The 19,717-nt window shown below is 44.4% G+C and overlaps 1 protein-coding gene across 21 annotated transcripts in view; it reads left to right on the top strand.

The window, feature by feature from the left end:
• The window catches only part of PITPNM2 (phosphatidylinositol transfer protein membrane associated 2), a 114,267-nt gene that overhangs the window by 75,806 nt on the left and 18,744 nt on the right, over positions 1-19,717 (top strand). For 20 of the 21 annotated variants that reach the window (XM_048964037.1, XM_048964029.1, XM_048964035.1 and 17 more), the window contains 10 exons: positions 198-521; positions 3,327-3,422; positions 6,519-6,623; positions 7,519-7,589; positions 9,978-10,222; positions 10,704-10,893; positions 11,862-11,981; positions 12,240-12,451; positions 16,940-17,115; positions 17,454-17,624. In XM_048964037.1, the coding sequence (XP_048819994.1) occupies positions 198-521; positions 3,327-3,422; positions 6,519-6,623; positions 7,519-7,589; positions 9,978-10,222; positions 10,704-10,893; positions 11,862-11,981; positions 12,240-12,451; positions 16,940-17,115; positions 17,454-17,624 (1,710 nt within the window). The remainder of the gene's footprint in view (positions 1-197; positions 522-3,326; positions 3,423-6,518; positions 6,624-7,518; positions 7,590-9,977; positions 10,223-10,703; positions 10,894-11,861; positions 11,982-12,239; positions 12,452-16,939; positions 17,116-17,453; positions 17,625-19,717) is intronic. The other variant, XM_048964044.1, reaches the window with a different exon arrangement.

Raw genomic sequence — 19,717 nt, 5'->3', positions numbered from 1 at the left:
CTGAGGAGGTACAGCACAGAAATGACTGATTTTCCAACCTTGATTGATACACAAACATCCATATCTACAGCTCGATGTGTTATGTTGTCAACGCTTCTGTAATATCAATGCCACGGAGTCTTGAGGTTTTGGGGAAGGGAACACACTTCCTCCTGCAGCTCTCTAGCACTGCTGACTGGGGCATTCTGGCTTTGCAGGCTTGCGGAAGGTCATGGTCCGTGCCCATCGGCAGGCTTGGTGCTGGCAGGACGAATGGTACGGCCTCACCATCGAGGATATCCGGCAGCTGGAGAAAGAGGCACAGCTGATGCTGGCTCAGAAGATGGCCCAGTTCTGTGGTGAAAATGATCCCGAGCAGCACGGAGTCAAAGATGCTCCTGGTGAGAAGGACATTGAAACTGACACAGTTTCACCCGTGGACCCAGAAGATGTCTCTGGTAACAGTGAAACAGCCTCTGGGAGATCGCTCACCAAGCAGTGGTCCACCTCTTCCAAGTCCTCCCGGTCTTCAAAGAGAGGAGGTAAGATGCTTATCTGAACTGTGCTGAGGCTGGGCTTTAGGAAATTATGGCTGGCTGAAACCTTTGGGACAGTGCTTATTCTTTTTGTGGGCTCTTTCAGCTCTCATAAGAAATTTCTGCTGGTATTTCAGGCTCAGTCTTCTCAGGTGGCCTCCTGTGGGTTTGGAGATGTTTGTCATTATCCCATAAGTGTGACTGTCAGAAGGGCGTATGGCAGAATTCATATTGTGCTTTCAAGAAAGCCACTCTTGAAAGCACAGAAATTAGGAGAAGCAGTAGAAGAACAGGAAGCAGCTGGGTAGCAGTGTTGGGTGTCAGAAAATGACAAACAAAGCAGCACAGAGAGGCTTTGGCCCTGTTCCCCAAGAGCCACCGGTGGCTTTTACAAGCCCTCATCCTTCAGCAGAGCTCCCTGCCTGCATGCTGTGCTGCTCCGGGGTGCAGAACCCAGCAGCAGGTGGCAGTTAAGTGCTCATCCAGGAGGCCGTTACCAATGGGCACCTTGTGCCCTTGGCTGCAGTTACACCTTACTGCATGATGCTGCAGTGCAGCTGACGCACCGCAGGACTCCATCGGCTGCTGGAGAAACGAAGGCAGGTGCTGTGAAAGGACGAGGGGCTGGGGTTCGCTGCCTTTCACTAGTGGTAGTGCATGTTGGCTGTTTGGGAACCAAAACTCATAGCTAACTTGAAACCAGTTGAGACCATGGATCATGATCACATTCCCCTTTAAATACCATTCAGCAAGCTTTCAGGCTTTTGCTGTTAAAGCCCCAGCAGATACCCTGTTTAGGGTTCAGTTACAATGCAAGTTACAGGGAGACGGGGCTTGAATCCCCAGCAGCTCTCTCTCCTTTCAGTCAGGCGCAGCTGGTAGATGGGGTAATAGCTCTCTCAGCAAGAGGGCAAAAATCTTGGTTTTTTGGAAGCCCCAGGAGGCAGCATTTCTTCCAGGGACGGTGGAAGAGGCATCTGGGTGAGTGAAGCTTATCCATTTCTCACATGTACTGAATATTGGAGTTGATTCTCAATTTTTATTTACCACTCCATCACTGATTTCATCACATGGTGAATGAGATAGGAGCAGCAGTTTTACCTTGCAATGACTCACCAGTGAGCCCCAGGGAAGAACCTACCAGACGCTTCATGAATCCTTGTGTGGAGATAAAAATGCTACTTTGCTTGCACTGGGATGTTTTGGCAATGCGCCCATCTCTCGCTACACCCTTTGCTATGAACCCCCCTTCAGTGCTGATGTATTCGTTGGCAGCTGTAGGTTTCAGACCCTTTAGGATTTTACTTGAAGGTTTTCGCTAAGAGCAAAGCGTGGATTTGTTTGAAACTGCAGACTGCCTCAGCTTTTACAGGAAAAAGTAATGGAAGAAATGACTTGTGATGTGCTGAGAAGTACGTCATGCAGATATTTTAATCTTTCTGGTGGCACATTAACATATGGAAGCAAGGAGGGCTGTGTCGACGCACCGCTACCTCCAACAGGAAAAAAGCAAACGCCTTTCTGCCAAAGATCTCGGTCCTTTCTATACCATGCGAGTGAGACCTCTGGTGATAGCAGGACCCTCATCGCCATCCCATATGTTATTATATGCTCTATTTTTAGCATCCATTATGCGAGTGCTTTGACGTCACAGCAGCGTGAATGGGCTGCGCTCTGCCAACCTCCTCGCTCCCAGCTCCAGAGGGGTGGGCGGTGGGGAGCTGGGGGCTGCCAAACCCCTGCTGGGCTGCAATTAGATGACTGTGCAGGGTGTCCTTCATCTCTGCACGTGACAGTCAGGTAGCAGAATTGAAATTGGAAGCCTTTGGCTTACATGTTTAACGATGTTGCAGCAATAGCATGAAACGGCTCGTGCAGCTCTCGCAGGAATTGGAGCCTTTCGGAGGCTTTGTACTGTTAAATGAGAATTTGTCAGTCTCCTTGGGTTTTTGCTGTGTTGGGTGAGGTGGGCACTCCCCTCTGTGACATGTGAGAGGAATCTGAAAGGGGAAAAACCATGTAACTAATTTTTTGAGCTGTTCCCTTCACTGGACTACATTTCTGTGATGAGCTCAGACTCCGTCACTGCTGAAATATATCTGAAAAAATAGTGCTGTCACGTATTTCCATACAGTGTAGGGAACTCCGGAGAGGGAAGAGAAAGGGAGCAGCTAGGTGTGAGGAAAGGGGGGTGAACAGGGACAGGAACCAAAAGGTTTGTTGGGTTTTCTCCTCGCTGCAGCAGGACAGCTGCTCCGACAGCTCCCCTCCGAAGTAGTTGGATAGCATGTTGTTTAAATCATTGAAGTTTAAAGTTTAAATAGATCTCTAATCCAATTTGTGTGGAAGCAATTTCCTTCCAGAAAAGAGATTATTTCTATCCAGGCTGCTCTGCTTAGCTACCCACCCAAAAGTTAGTGAAGCAGAGGCATGGCTTGTGTGCTGATTAGAGGAACGAAGAAAGCTTCCAATCAGCCTGCTTCCTTCCTAATTGCAAACTTTAAAACCCAGCTGATTTTGCACGTCCTACTAACAATTATAAATAGCTGCCATTCAAAATAGCTTAAGAGTGATACAAACAGCTTGCTTTAATGTAGCATCTTGCTGGCAGGTTATAACAACAGTAAACAAACAGGATCCGTAAAGTGGTACACTGACATCACATCAGCATCATCAGGGTTTTGTGTTTTTAATATTGCAGCAGTGCATTTTTGCAGAGAACACACAACTCTTCCTCCAGCAAAGATCATGTTGGGAACTCTCTGTCTTGTCGAAGTAGCGTTTCGCATAAGGCTTTTCTGCTTTTTCCAGCAAGTCCCTCACGCCATAGTATCTCAGAGTGGAGGATGCAGAGCATTGCCAGGGATTCAGATGACAGCTCAGATGATGAATTCTTTGATGCACATGGTATGTGGAACCTAAATCACCTTGTTCATTACCTGAAGCGGTGGGATAAGAGGGCGGAAAGCATGAGCTGTGGGGAGTGTGTGGGGAAGGAAGCGAGACTTCAGTGCTTTGTTTAGGGTCTGTTCCTTTCTAACCAAGCTGTCTGCAGCATCAGTGCAGCTTCTTCAAGCTTCCCCAGCACTACCCAGCAGATTCCTGTATTTAACACGGCAGCATTTCAGATTTATTGTGATCTATCTGATGTGATCTTGAGCAATCTTAACCTTTTGGAGCTGTATTTTATTTGTTGCAAATGTGTGGATAAAATTTAGCAATGCTTACTGCTCTGTGGGTGTGTCTTAATGATTCTGATTCAGTAACACTGATGTTTTAATAATTTTTTTTTATCAGTAAAGGATATGATTAATTGTTCTGACTGGGCCTGAAGAGGCTGAAGTTTGCTTTTATTAACTCCTTATCCTCCTGTTCCTGGAAGTACAATAATGAATGCAACAGGGTAATTCATGTGCCAAAATTAATCAGTGTTGATTCCAGAATTTCCAAAGCAATTTTGACTGCTCACATTTGGTGAATTCTTTGGTGTTCTTTCTTCTTTTTTTCCATGTAATTATACGAAGAAGCTTTGTTCCACTGCATTCATTTTATATGTTGTACTTAATATGTATGTAAGCCTGGGAGGCTCTGTCTCTGCCGACAACAGATGGACTCCTCTCAGCTTGTAATGCTAATCTAAGTTACATGTGCAACGTGTGCTGATGAAGTTGGTGACCTTTCTCTGAAATGAAATTGTGAGAAGATCACACCCCGATTTTGTAAAGCAGAATTTCAGTGATGTTGAGCTGAAGTTCAGATCCACAAAACTGATGGTATCTTCTAGAGTTCTCACATCAAGTATTTAGGCATGCATCCCAAATGCTGAGGTAGAAAGTGGCCAGGATGCCTGTGAGTCAAAGTGATGAATTCATCTTGTTTGGAAAGAGAAGGGCCAACTTCAGGTCAATTTATTGACTTATATAGCACCTGCAGAAACGGTAGAGGATTTATTGTAGCAATATACATAACAAGAAAAGAGGAATGAGTCATTGAAATGGCATCACCGCTATCCACCCTTTTTTTTTTTTCCTCTTTTTAATTACTCAGTAATAAAAAGGAGATAGATTGAGATAGATATTTGGGATTCAGGCCCATGGGGAATCCCAGGAGTGCTCCTAAGGTCCCTAGGAGGGAGAATTAACCCCAGCAGCAGCCAGGAGGCTCGTTGTGCTGGGAGATGCGGGGTCAGTGCTGTGGGAAGTGGAACTGATCAGGGTCAGCAGCCAGCAGAGCTCCTCAGCAGTGATTCCCATGGACACACACGTTCCCTCACCATGCAGTGGGTGCACTCTGAGCTCGGGGAGGTTTCTTGTCTTGGACTTCCCACTCTTCCTCGTTCACTGAGTCTGGTTAAAGAGGTGACGAGTACAGTAATATCTGATTCCTATCCCGTAATAAATGCTAATAATGGGAGTAATATCCCTTTCAGTGATCACTTAGGTAGCAATAAGGGCTGCAATTAAACCTCTCAAGGAAATAAGTTCAATATTAAGCTTAAGTTGCTGAAGGAGCTTTGAGTGCAATCTTCTTAATTCTCCGCCAGCACATGTTCTGCACGCACGTGCTTCCCCTTGCTGGGAACAGGTACTCCATGCTCCCTTGCGTGGGGCACAGAGGATTTACTCAGCTTTTTCCATAGCTGAAAAAGGAAATGGCATGCCAGTACGAAGTTTCCAGGTTGCTGTCTTTCTGTGGTCAACGTGTAAATAGAAACTCCTAAAAATAATTGGTCTTTGCTCGGCCGTGCACTCAGACCTAGCTAGATACACTGAAAAGAATAATAAATTTCATAATCTCTTTGTTTCCTGATCCTGGGATTCTTCCAACTGATTATTTTCTTAGTGACTGCACAGCACCAAGAAAGGGAGAACCCTCGTTTGGGGCTCTAAAGATTTTAGATCAAGACATCTGTAATTGCTGCTGTTATTATTATGTTTATATCTCGTTATTAAATTTATGAACCCAAAATTTTCAGGAAAGGAATAATAAGCACAGTGCAATAAATAAATTAGAAACCAATTAACCTCTGTAACAGTTAAAGACACATCCCTAACATAGGGAAAAAAAGAAAAAAAGAAAAAAAAAGAGAAGGAACCAGCAACTCATAGCAAAAGCACCGCTGTAAGCCTTCAGCTGCTGCTGTTGGCTGTGGGTTCAGGTACAGCCCCGGGGCTCTGCTCCTCTTCCCACAGCATGTCCTGGTGAAGCACTGAGTGTGGGAGTTGTGGGAGTGCTCTGCAAGGGGCTCAGCCCTGTTCACCTTCCTGGATGCTGCCAGGGAGTGTTTTAGAGGCTCTGTCCCTTTTATGCCTCTTCCTTTTCGTTACATTTCTCTGAAGGTAGTGTTCTGGGGAGCCTTGTTCTTTACCAGCTGTAGCTGAAATTAGCCTGGGAAGAAGCTCTTGAGGTAGGAGGGAAATGGAGGACGTGGAGGCAGTGTGGCCTGTCTCCTGAGGAAATCAGGCTAAAGATAGCCGGCGGAGTTCAGTTTCCTTTGTTACTTCTGCCTTTTTAGGTATTTGGTCCTGTTAACAACAGCGATTCTTATCACTGCTTCCCCCAAAGACCTCACTCAGTTTTCACATAACTCAGGGAGGATCCCAACAGCAAATGTTGCTTTGTCCTCTCCTTATGGAACCTGCTGGCTGCTCAGCATCACCAAGCAGCCATACAGGGTCATGCTGTGCAGAAAGTGCGGCCGGAAAAATGTCTAACTTTGTACTTCAAATGGTTGTTCTAAGAACCTGTGTCATGTTTTCTACACCTTAGGGCTTTTGTTTGGAAACAGAACCTTTTCGTTGCATGTTCTTGACTTCTTCCAAATAGGCTTCTTTTCCTACATAATGAAAGCTGAGAAAGTATCGTGTTTTAGTATGACTTAAACCATCAGGATGTTTGTAAGGTTACATATAGCTATGGGGTCTTTTGATTAAAATTCTGTTCTGTGCTCTTGTCTGTATACATAACTGTATGTGTGTGACTCAAAAAATCTGTTTTTTAAAGAGGACTTGTCTGACAATGAGGAAATGTTCCCGAAAGAAATAACCAAATGGAGTTCCAATGATCTGATGGATAAAATTGAAACCCCCGAATGTGATGATGTCCAGGGTAATTTTTTTTTTCTTAAGTCAAAACCGCATGTGATATTTCACGGTCTTTCCAGGTCACTTTTACAGCCCCATTCTGAGCAATGTAAAACTTGTTATCTTCATCTCATGATCGGAGAAGCTGAGGCAGAGCGTAGAGATGACTGCCTAGCACTGCTGGAACGGCGCTGCCTGGTGGGAGATGGGAGAAGGAAGCTCTTGGTTCTCTTCGTTTCCCATGTTGGTTAGGTTCCTTTGTGTGACAGGCAGGATTCATTCATATAATGATGAATACTTTGGCTCTGTCTGGAATTACTTCAGTTTCTCCTTGCTTTTCTTTTCTCTTGCTCCATCCTTTGTTCTTATCTGTACCCACCTCAATTTTTTTTTCAATTTTTTTTTTCCTGCTCATCCTTACGAAACTTTGAAAGGAATTGGACTCCTCAGCTAGCTCGATTCATGTAGCGACACAGTGAAGGATGACACTTAGGCTTTCTAGTACAATGCTGTAGACACAGACATGTGAGTGCCTCAGATCTCTGCTCCCCCAGTACAGTTGCAGTGGTTCCTTTTATTTTCCCACATATGAATCACTTCTGAGAATGGTGCAGGGATTTCCCATTGATGCAGTGCCTGATGGAATGAGGATGCTTGGGTTGCTGTAAGGAAAGTAGAACTTGCCAGTGTCCTGAAGTGCTTATTAAGGTTATGAGAAATTGCTGGAAAATAAGTGGCCTGGCATTGCCCAGGTTCTCAGCTGGAAGGATGGGGGAGGGAAGGAGAGGGCAATTTGATGAAATAATTAAGGCAATCTGAGGCAAAGAGGCTGAGAGGCATTGGCACTGTCTGCCTCTGAGGGAGAGTGTCTTTGCCAAAGTGTCTTGCATTGCTGACATTTTAAACCTCTGTGCTTGCAGGTGACTTGTATCATGAGACATCAGCAGAGTACCACGTTGGCTCCAGTGTGGAGAGGCTCAGCATCATTGAAGTAAGCACTTTGGTTTCTTATAACAGGATCCCTTGTTGCTGGAGAGTCTCCATGTGGGGTAAATGGGGTGAACTGCTCTCTTCGCTGCGAGTGGTGTCTTGTCTTTGTGTATCATTTGAAGCCACACTGGTATGCTGTGTACTCCCTGGCTAGGCTTAAGGGATTATTTCACCTGCCTTTTGAGCATCAGATAGAAAATTTTCAATCGTTTGCAGGCAGTGTCAGGTATCCAGCTGGAAAAAACACTGATCCTGTGGGGATAACAGCTGCCTGAGGCACTGCTGGTAGAACTGCCCTGATAATGCCAAGTGAGCTAGTGGAAACAGGAGTGCTGTGTAACTGCAGGCTGCAGTAGTCCCACTGACACAGCTGAGCTGCAGCCCACTCATTTGAACTGCTCAGGGCCTTGTTTGGAAACCAGTTATAGCACAGTCTGTATCAGAGCTCCGGATAAAATAACAAATGATTACCCCACTGGCTTTCCAGTCTTGGAGTATGCAGGTTTTTGCAAGCCAGTGTCCTAGTAAGATGTCCCTTAGAGTCATGGTAGTCATCCTGCCCCCCAGGCAGTGCCTGTTTGTGCTGCACAGCTGATGTGGCTGCTTACAGAGTCCATTGTGAACTGCTTAACTTATGTTACGGTCAGTTAAAGACTGTGAGCATGGATTTGATATTATTCTACATGCTAGGCTTTTGTTGTAGAGACTGAGAGCTTGAGGGCTATGGGGAAAGTGGGTTGCTGGAGATGGAGTGGTTCTAGCCACCTCACGGTGAGCTGTCTGCAGCTCACAGCCCTAAGATTTCATGCAGAAGCTGAATTGGTGCGGAGAAATTGCTGTCTTCTTCAGGTAGTCTCCTCAAGTCATTCTTGTTTCTGGCTTAATTTTAGGAAAGAAACTTGAAAGAGAGCTGAAAATGCTTTTTCCCTGTAGTTGTTCACAAGTAGTCCACTAAAACAGTTTGAAATTTCTAGCCACCTCAGCAGGGATTTCCTGTTTGGAAACTCCCTCACCAAAAGGTAGCCCAAGATTCAGTTGTCTTACACGAATCCAGATCTTACAGGAAAGTTCTAAGTAGCCACCACCACCCCTAAAGTAATCAGCAGTTGCTTGCATGTTCCCCACTTCCTTTAAGAGCAGAGGTTAATGAACTGGAAGGGAACGGCGCCTCCAAATGACTGATAAACCTCCGGATGACCTGAGCTTGGTGACTCATGTTGTTCTCCGAATGAGCACTTAAAACATTTGTCTGAAAGCAGTGCTCAGATGCAGAGAGGTCCTCTGATGCCTCCAGCCAGGGAGAAGTTCACCTTGCAAGCACTGTAAACTGGAATCGGAGAAAGTTTAAAGAGCAGACATTAATATAATGTAATGGTGCTAAATAATTAAAGGCTGTTCTTGTGCAGGAGGTCTGGAAAATCTTTATTACAGACTTGGATGTGAATTTTAATGCTTCTGGTGGGCTGCGTATTAACACATGCTTTAGCATTTATCTGGTAAAAATGCAAGCTAGCTGTTAGGTTGCTAATGTGTGCCTGGGCATGCTTCCCTCCCACCATTGTGTTTGTCAGGGGCTCAGTCACTGCTCAAAAGACAGCAGGTGACTAAAAATGTTAAAATAAGAAAAAATTGCCCAATGGAAAATCCTGCTTGCCCCCCACTCCCCCCTTTCCCACCCACTCCTAGTGTCTTCTGCAATGCCTCAGCAGGGAGTTGCCTTCCCCTGGGGAAGCAGCCAGGATGTCCTCAGAGGTTGTCTCTGTTAGATGTGGGGTGAGACACAGGAGAAAGGATCAGTACCTGCTTCTGCATGTCACAGGTTTTGGGGTGGGGGGATTAGAGTCTGCAAAGGAGCTGTTAACACTGAGAGCCCTGATAGTGGAGAGATACCAAAAATAGGTTATGTTCCATTGCGTTATAACACGTGACCAACACAAATGGATGTTCTGGACCTGATCTTAGGGCATCAGGATCAGATTGAGAGCTGTTCTGCTAGGAAACTTAACAATAACCCTCCCTGGAGTTCAGATACAAACTGCAACCTGTCTTTTAAGGCAAGGAGTTTATTCAACATCGTAAGTGAACGACCTGGGCAGCCACTATACAAACCTGTGGTGTGTCTGTATAGCAGCCACTGAGCCAGTTGTTGGCCAGCCCTTTGGTTATGGAGAACTTTTTTATAGGGAGTTTTTTTCTCTTCAGTTCCTTTTTGCCAACATTATAAGCAAATCTGAAGTCTTAAACCTATTTAACTAGTGCATGTGTTGTAAGTACCATGTATGAGTTTGGGGGAAAAAAGTTGATAAAATTTCCTTAAAATCCGTGTGGGACAAATATAATTTCTTTGCAAAACCAACCTTTCTACTTTGCTCTGTTCATTCCCACCTAGGATGAATCAGTGCAGCCATTAATGCAGCCAAGTAAAATCCATGTCCTCCTCTTAGTACTCCATGGAGGGAACATCCTAGACTCGGGAAGTGGTGATCAGAGCTCTAAGCAAGGGGATGTCAACACCATCACGACTGTCTTTGACACGGTGATGAGGGTACACTACCCAGCTGCTCTTGGACACATTGCCATCAGGCTAGTCCCTTGCCCAGCCATCTGCTCCGAAGCCTTTTCACTGGTGTCCAGGTAAGTTGATGCTACTTTTTTTCAGACGTGTAAAATTTCATGCTTGTTTTTTTATTTTCTTTTTTGATCTGGCATTCATTAAATACTCTGCACATTGAAAGTTCTGACCACACTACAAGAGTGCACTTATTAATATACTAGAGAAGCATTCAATCTCAATTTCATACTTAGCTGCAGTGAATACAGTAATCATGCAGCAAGACTTTTGTCATTGATTTACTCTAATTAATCCAATAAATACTGAGGCTCTAGTTCCTTGTCTGAAGGTTGTTCTATCCATGTAAGGTGCTGTCCTTGAAGATTTACGTTTGATGGGAGGGAAAGACTTATTAAATTTCTTGTGTGTTCACTTTGGAGTAAATGGCCATTCTGTCTTGTGGCTTTTTTTTTTTTTTAACAGTCCTCACAACTGACTGTACTGCTTGTAAATGCTTTTCCCAATCTGCATCTTAGTATTTCCAATCTCTCTTGCTCTATCCAGCCTCAGCCCATATAGTTATGATGAAGGCTGCCTGTCCAACAGCCAGGATCATATTCCCCTTGCTGCCCTCCCTCTGCTAGCAACATCATCACCTCAGTACCAAGAAGCAGTAGCCACAGTGATCATCAGAGCCAACCAGGCCTACAGCGAGTTCATCAGATCCCAGGAGGGCATGTCGTTCAATGGCCAGGTGAGCCACAACAAAAGGAAGAGCAAGTGAAGCAATTTCCTTCTGAAGCTCTTTCCATTCATTTCTTGGGATGGATGGAAGCGCAGAAGTGTTGAGCTGCAATAAATGTGCTTCCATTGCTTTCTGAAAGAGAGATTATTGCTTACGCTCTGTCTTGAACCTTTGGGATTCAAAGTAAAGTCAGAGCTTGTGTTGAGAAATGAAGCTACAAGGCTGTGAAGTTAATCAGTTTTCAGCATGACACACTTTTCCAAATCAGGAAAGCTACTTTTGCTACTCCCATTGCAAACCAAGGATGTTTCAGTGTTCCCCTCAGCAGCTCTCACTAGAGTCGTCTGTCACAAATACAGGTTTCTTTTTCGAGGTGGCACAAGTCCTCTGTCCTGTAAAATACCATCACTGAGCATCACACTTCTGTGAGCAGAGTGACCCTGTAGCCCAAGTGGAATTTGAGCTATTGAACAGGCTGTGCATGTTGTGCATATTATCCACCCTGAGCTTGTTCCCAGCCCCAGGGCTGCAGAAAGCCACCTTCTGCTCAGGGCTCTCAGTGCTGTGTTGTGCCTATCTACTGAATGCTCTTGGAGGCAGGACAGCATTATCTCCTGACAGCACAAACAGGGAATAGAAGCACAGCAAAGCTTGCCTGAGGTGGTGTGGGCAGCTGGTGAGGAGGGATTCAGGCTTGCTTTTTTGACCCTGGACTTAGGGCCATAGATAGTCTCTGTGTTGCTTTCACCTTGCTCTGGTTGGCAGATGGGAAAAGGCAGAACATGATAGCTGTGCTGGCTAGCAAGAGTCTGCAGGGTATGAGCGGATGTTTTCTGACAAAACAGTCTTACTGGTAAAAACACTGGTTATCCTGTTACAGCAGCTTTTCCAAGTATAATCCAGCATTCCTTTTAACTGTCATCTCTGAACTGAAGTCCAAGGGCTCTTCCCCGCCCCATCTCTGTTGCCTTTTTCAGGTCTGCTTGGTTGGGGACTGTGTTGGAGGAATTCTGGGATTTGATGCCTTATGCTACAGCAATCAAACTGTGTCTGAGAGCCAAAACAGCAGTCGAAGAGGGAGTGTTGTGAGTGTCCAGGTAATGCTGTGCCTGCTGGGAATAGGTATGCTGGCCACAGCCCCTGGTTTTAGTGAGCATCTTTGCACAAAACAGCAAAGTCTGTCTTTGTAATTGATGGCCAGCAGGTGTGTCTTAGTGTGTGTGAATCCCAGGACTTGGTGGGCTTTGCTGTGAATGAGATTTTGATGTAGATGTGTTGAGAAGGATGGAAGGAGGAGGATATAATGTGGATGATTCAGTTGTCAGAGTGATAAATCCATGTATTTCAAATCCCAGGATACCGACCTGCTATCTCCTGGAATAACAGTGAACAACAGCTATTGCTCCAGCGGCTCTAATCTGGAAGCCAGCAGACACCTCAGCAGGAGCAACATTGATATTCCCCGTAGCAACGGAGAGGATCCAAAGAAGCAGCTGCCACGGAAAAGGAGCGATTCGTCAACCTACGAACTGGACACGATAAAGCAGCATCAGGCCTTCCTTTCAAGGTAAGATTTCTAAGGAACAGAGCCAGCAGTGCTCCGGAGCTGAGATGGTGCACCTGTGAAACTCGAATGTTGCTTTGTTATCCTGCGTCAAGGAAGGTGGAGGAAAACGTTATTTTAGATTAGAGGAATATAGATTTCATTGAGTATGTTGTATATACAAAAAAAACTATCAGCGCCCTTACTCAGCAGCAGTGAGAGAATCCAGCTGCTCTACTGCATCAGTATGACAGTGGAACAGCTCTTTATCCTGTTTCTGACTGGCCAGACAGGTAACTGCTTTTTTCTGTGCTGCAATTGCAGCGTGGAGGTCATATGGCAAATATGTTAACAGCATGAGTGAAGAGAGTGAAGCAGAATTGTGACTCTGATATTGTTTTAATTTCAAAGGATCTCCAAAAGCTGACCTGTTGTCACGAGTAGAGTGCTCTTTAATTTTAGCTTAGTTCAAGTGTGAGATTGAACTGCATTGTCCTTTCCTGTCACAGTAATAGGTTTCTGGTAGGTCAGTCACATGCTCTGAGTAAGTCATCGTGAGCCCCTCACTGGTTAGTTGGTTCATCTCTACTGTCCTGCATGACTGTTTGGCAAAATCATCCTTGCCGTTACATGAAGCAGGAGCAAGGGATTGGGTTTTGTCCTCTGCCAGAGCTGCTCCATTGTACCTAGGTTGTATTTCAGATTTGTTACTCGCTGTCAAAGCTCTCAGTATCACATTGCAAAGCTTCCTCAGATGGGCTTTCACAACTGTATCTGTTAACATAACCAATAAAATTTTCATAGTGATCTTTCCATTGCTGCTGATCATTTGGGGATTACTTCTGCAAGCTCAGAGGCTTTTTCTGGCTGAATCATTTCGCTCAGCCTGTGTAACTGGACAGCCCATACCTCTGTCTCCTATAGGACCAGAGGAACTGCATCATTCTCCTAATCCCTCTTCCCTCTACATCCCCAGCATTGGGAGCAGTGTCTCCCCAGGCAAACACCATTATCTGCATTGTGACTATGTTCAGTTCTGTTCCTTTTGCCCCATGCTGAGCTGAAATCTCATCCCACTCTTCTTCTTCTCCTCAGTTACTTGCAGTGTTGTCCCAGCACAGGGGCTCACGTTGTCCTGCCTTGTCAGGGGCCCATTTGCAAAAGATTCATAGCAGAACAGAGTTTTTGTTTTCAAAAAGGTAACTGCATTTACGAAAGACAAAACAGTAACTTTTCAGCTGTTCCTAGCAGGTTAATAAAAGACAATCAGTCTCTTGTTCGTACCTTATTGAAACAGCCTCCTGTAGTACAGGAGTCATGCAGAAATGTACTTTCTCTTCTGTGTTCTTGACCTCAGGAGCACAGGCTGAGCACAGGAAAGTGGGCTGGCATCTTGATGCATTTTGCATCTAGTTTAGCAGAGGCAGTGAGCCTGGAATGGCGAAGGGATTGTGCAGTGCCATCTGTCTTTTCAGACAGATTTGTCCCAGTCTTTCATGCTCCATCTCTTAAGGAGCGTGCCAGCTCCCTTTGGAATGCATTTGAGGGGAGCCTGGAAAGGGCTGTCAGTGTTCAGTGTGCTGATGGATTAGGGCACTTTTACTTCTTTGGGGCTTTGCATCTTTCAAAATCAACCTTTAAAACCTGAGTCAAAAATGAGCCTCTCCCAAAGCTCAGTAACAAGATTTATCCTGGAGAAATGCATGAGCTCCGTTTGCATCTCTCCCTCTCTGGTCCAGGGCGCAGGGGCTCAGCCCTTCCTCTTGGCAGGGATCATCCAGCCCAGTCATTGGCTGAATGCCCCTTCAGTCTCTCTGTCATTAAATAATGATTTTCCCATATGAAAACCAAGCTCTGATGCTACTCAGCTTTGTGCAGGAGACTGGCAGGACTGAGCCAAGTTTTCCTAATGGGCCCAGCATTCTGGCAGCCTGGCATATCGGGGCCTTTCTCTCCATGCCTATTGCAGATTTCAACCTGTGCCAAAGACACTAATTTTTTATTCATGTATCAGATCAACTCTCTTCTTTGGGATAATGCCCAGCAAGCCAGAGCAGCATCTGGAGATTACAATCACACATTTATTTTTAAATTCAGTCCTTCTGCACAACTACATTATTTCTGGCTGTGCTGTACTTGTATTATTGTAAATGAGTTGATTTGCTTCTGAAATTCATAAGCTCTTGTTTAATTAATGCACACAGTACATCTGCTGCTTTTTAAAGGGAGAACAGGGCACTGTACATTGCTTGGAGCATGATGGATTCAGAGTTCCCCTTGGCTCTCATTTCTTTTGATTGCAGAAAAGACTATCAAGATTCCAGTAAAATGAGAGGAGCCGTCCAAATTGCTTAGCAGTATGACTGTTCTCATTCTCTTCCATTCCCCACAAAAAGATGCCGTGGGAAGATGAGTGAATATGCAAAAAGCCTTGTACTTACCCTGCTGCAACACATCTGCCATCAGGATCCTTTCTGTTGCATGTTTTTTTGGATCACACTGTTGTTGCCCTGTCTTCAGCAATGCTGAACTTATTCTGAGTAACTTTGTATTCCTTACATGCGGCAAACTTAATGTGTTGCAGTCTTGACAGTTAAAATAATTGTAGCTTCACCAAAGGTGGCTTGTTTTTAAATCTGTTTGAGCATCTCACATCCCAGCAGTGTGATCTCAGGGAGGCTTGTTCACATCACAGGAATGGGAACATACTCATTTTAGCTGTCACTGCTGCAACCTCCTGTTCCTCTTGCTTTTGACATTGCTGTTTTGACTTTGTGATCTCTGTGCCTGCCATAAGTAAGCTGGTTATTTCCCTGTGGATGGTAACCAGGAGAACAGCACTGTGATTGTGCATGTGTGCACCTTCAGAGAATACATGGCAGTGGGGCACAAGGAGAAGGTATTAGCACCCTTAGGGGGCGACAGCCAGCAGGATGCTGTCCCTGGAGTAACGTGCTGCTTGCCAAAGTTCTAAAGCTACAGATGAACAGCCCTATTTCCATGAGCCCCACGCTGTGGGACATCACTGCCCACTCGGGCAGCCACATGCTGCCTTCAGACATGGCCTGATGAGCAATTGCTGTGGCATGTGCTGGTGGCCACCTGGGACTCTGTGCTGGGGCTGGGTAGAGACTTACATTTACATCATCCCTGACTCCAGGCCTGTAAGCCTGTTATTCAGCCTGGCTGTTTTGGTATTCATTTATCCTACATGTTTTATAGGCCCTGTTCAAATGCTTTTTAAAGTGTTTGAAAACACCCTGCAAAGTCACTGCTGGGAGTCTGTCCTCAGCTCTCCAGTTGCAACTGGTGACAGCCCAGCAAGGCTGCAGTCTGAATCTGTAGAATCTGGAGAGGAAGAGAAATTCAGCTGTATTGCTTTGGGCTGGTGAGAGAAGAATGTCAGAAAACCTTTTCTGAACCAGGTTATTAGTGCTACACATCTGTTATTTCACTGTTTTACCCCAGACCATGACCTCTTCCAAGCATGGGGGTGGATTCCTGGGCTTGTTGTCTAAGAATTCCTGTTTCCCTTTCCTTAGTGTCCAACGGATATGTGACGTCAAGTCTTTGTTGTAAACTTATGTATTGGCCAGCCTGCACTGTACATGAGTTTAATTTTTCAAGGAGATCTGACAGATAAAAGGAGAAGGCTGGACACATTTGTATCTTTTTTATTTAAGTACAATTACTTGGGGTTGTTGGGATAAGGCTGAGGGATAATTTGAATGGTAATAACTTGGCATATGTGACCTCAAGGGAAAAACAGAGGTGAGAGAGTCCTGGTTGCATGATAAACGCAATTTACATCATGGCCACTGAGTTAATTACCTTGGATTACCATGTCCAGTGTGTGCTATGCACATGTTTGGAAGCTGTAATGTGAATCTGGTACATGAGTATGTTAGAAGCCCTCATGCAGATTTTGATCTTTCCTTTTCTCTTTCTCCTCCCATTTTTTTTCCTCTTCTCTTTTTAATACTGTAACATTTGTCCAAATATTTCTATGAGGAAGAAATGGATAAGCGCAGTTTTCTGTAACATTTGAGAGTTAGGTGATGGAAGGAACTCAAATGTTGACAGCCAGAAAGCACAGCAGTGATGTGTGTAATGGAGTGAATCATTGTAAATCTGCTTTTTCCCCCCTGTTTGTTACTCTAGTAACTTTGGTTTGCTGGTTATTTTAGCTTGGAAATGGCTGTTCTACAAGCAGCAGCCCAGATTTTGACTCCTCAAAAAACCAACATTTTGAGGTGATTGGAAAGTGTTAATGAACCCACTCAAGGCTTGGATTTGTACAGTCTGAAGTATACCAATGAAATGAGGTCATTGTTTGGGGGGCACATCTTGCTGGATAGGAAATCTACAGTACAGAGGCACAGTGGGTTGATTGGCACAGTTCCTTCACAAGAGAGACAGAAATTACACTCGCTGTCAATCACTTATCTGGCCTTCAATTATGACAAAATAGCATGGATGAAATTTTGACGTTGTTTTCTGGTCTTCTTCCAGTTTACATTCTAGTGTTCTGAGAAATGACCCGGGATCCAGGCGGTCAAGTAGCTCCACTATGCTGGATGGAGGAAATATTGGGAAGTTTGAATTTGAGATCACTGACTTCTTCCTCTTCGGTTCTCCCCTGGGTCTGGTTCTTGCACTGCGAAAAACTGTCATTCCAGCTCTTGACAGTAAGTCCTGATGTAAACTGCTGTGTTCCCTGAGTAATCGAGTCAAAAAACCCAAATATTGGTAAAGGAAATGTTTATTCTGCCACAAGGGATCAGGTCACCCTGTGATCTGGACAATACTGAGAATTTATTCATTTGTCCTTTACTTCCAAGTGTTAAGAATACTGGGAAAATTATTGAATCTGTAAATGTACTGATAAATATTTCAGTTGATTAAAATGGAATAAGAGGAGGTAATAAATCATCAGTACTTAAAAAAAGAAAAAACAACCACCCTCAACAGTTTTATAGACTAATAACTGTGTGATACTTGAACACTTTTTTCTCCATCTCTTTAGTCTTTCAGCTCAGACCAGCTTGTCAGCAGGTCTATAACCTGTTCCACCCTGCAGACCCATCTGCTTCACGCCTTGAGCCTCTTCTGGAGAGGAAGTTCTACCTTTTGCCCCCCTTTAATATTCCTCGTTACCAGAGGTTCCCATTGGGTGATGGCAATTCTGCTGTTCTGGGTAAGTCACTTTGGATCCCTGTTTAGCTGTCTAAACTTCACATGAAGTTATCGAAGCAATTGGGAATGACAAGAAAGAGAATTGGCCCTGTAACATTAACTTCATTCTTGATTTATCAGAAAAGTAGGCTTTTTTTTCCAACAAAATCAGTGCCCTGTGTCTCAAATGCCTGTCATTTGTCACATAGAGGCCATCAGCTGCTGAGAGTCAAAATCTAATGAGCTCCCTTTGAAGTCCATGTTTTACACCCAAGCTGATGCTTGTTGTTGGGACTGAATGGAACATGATTAACTTGGCTGAGTTTTAGGGCCTTGGTGTTTAGGGTGCCAGTGAAGAGAGGAAGGAGCAAAGTCAGCAGTAAGATAATGAGATGATTCACTTGGTTGTGCCCTTTGTTTTTTCATGGAACCAGCCAAAGGACTGGCTCCTGCAAATGGTCAGGCTGCTGGCAATGCCTTGCCTTTTACACCTTGCCCATGAGACACTCAGTCTACTAGGACTCCTCTGCCATCAGCGGCCTTTTCACTTGCTCTACCCCAATTGCACAGTAACAATGTCTAAAATGGCTGTGTGCATGTTCTTTTGGCTGGCTAGGTTTCATCTGAAACAATTGTGTCCTGACCATGCCCTGGCTCAGCTCCCATTACATCAGTGCTCCTGCAGTTGATCTAATAAAATAAATTCTATTTCCTACCATCTTCACTTCACTTCTGTGCCTAGACTCTCATGGTCTGTTGCCATTTTAATGCAAGCTCTCATTGCAAGGAGTTCTCGGGGAATTTAACTGCTGCACGAAACTAAATTTGCCCTTTCCATTTCACCTAAAGCTTTAGCTCCTTCCAGAGTAAGGGCTTTGGGGCAAGGAGGACAGCTTCACTGGTTTTTCCCCTTGTTAGAATACTTACTCAAAGAGTCCTTAAAATCAACAGACTAGCTAGGAGTTTCTACTGTAAAAGAAATCATGCTGGCAAACTGGAGTCAAATGCAAAAGCCACCATCTAGGAAGACTGGGATTGTGTGTTTTGTTTTTTGTTTGTTTTCATTCCCCTCTAACACTCTGGTAAATTTCCACTTACGTGGTCTGCTTTGTATCTGTATCTTTAAAGATGGTTTCAATTGCTGAATCAGGAGGTCTAATTTGTTTAAACAGGCATAAACTAAAATCTGTAATTAGCAAAGCGAATAAATACTTTCTGCAGACCCCACTCGTCAAATATAGCAAAGATCTTGCTGCAACACCTCTTAAAAATGGATCCACCCACAACTGCATTTGTACTCAGTCCAGTTACAGCAGCTTGGGGAATCTGTGGCAAGTTGGAAAGCAAATTTCTGGGGGTGTATATTCTTGGTATCAGCTGCAAGTAGCCTTAAAAATATATATATATCTTAAACCTGCATTCTGGTTATCATCCCGTGCTACAGCAGTGATCTCACTAATTTACTGTGCCTCCCTACACCTCTGTTAGGTTGGCTGTGTCTAAGTTTAGAGATAAACCTGTATGTGATGTAATGGAGAGAGTGAAATGGCAGTGAGCTCAGCTATAGGAAGGGTAGGGTGATTTCAAAACCCTCTTCAGGTTTGAGCTGTGTTACTGTAAGAGATGCTGCTCTGACATGATGAATAAAACTGACCAAAAAAGCAACTTTCAATTCTCTGACTGTGTAAAACAACACCTCTTCATTTGCTTACTGTAAAGTAACAGGCTCTTCCTTTCCATTAGAGCCAAAAGTGGCTGTGATTTGGGCATTATCTAGAAGGGCTGTTCTGACCATGGTTTGCAAAGCCACTAATAACACAGAAGTGCTCATTGTAGGATGCTCCAGAAAAGTAAATTGTTGCTGTAATTAAGGTATATGATTTGATGATCATGTGGAATTCAAAAACTCAATTATTACAATTAGTCATGCACAAGATGTTCCATAATGCCACTGTGTGCATTTCCTTGTGCAGGTGGCTGGCTTTGTGTTTCACCCCATCCAGGACTCTTAGACTTTTTTCCATTATGTTTTTCCTTGTGCCATCTGTACTAGATATTGGGTCCCCATTTCATTGCAACCAACTCGCAGAGTGGAATCAAATTCACAGCTCTGCT

This window comes from Lagopus muta, chromosome 17 (assembly GCF_023343835.1).
Source record: "Lagopus muta isolate bLagMut1 chromosome 17, bLagMut1 primary, whole genome shotgun sequence".
In the NCBI taxonomy this organism is placed as follows: Eukaryota; Metazoa; Chordata; class Aves; order Galliformes; family Phasianidae; genus Lagopus; species Lagopus muta.
The sequence above is the reverse complement of the archived record's forward strand: the minus strand, read 5'-3'. Positions and strand labels throughout refer to the sequence as shown.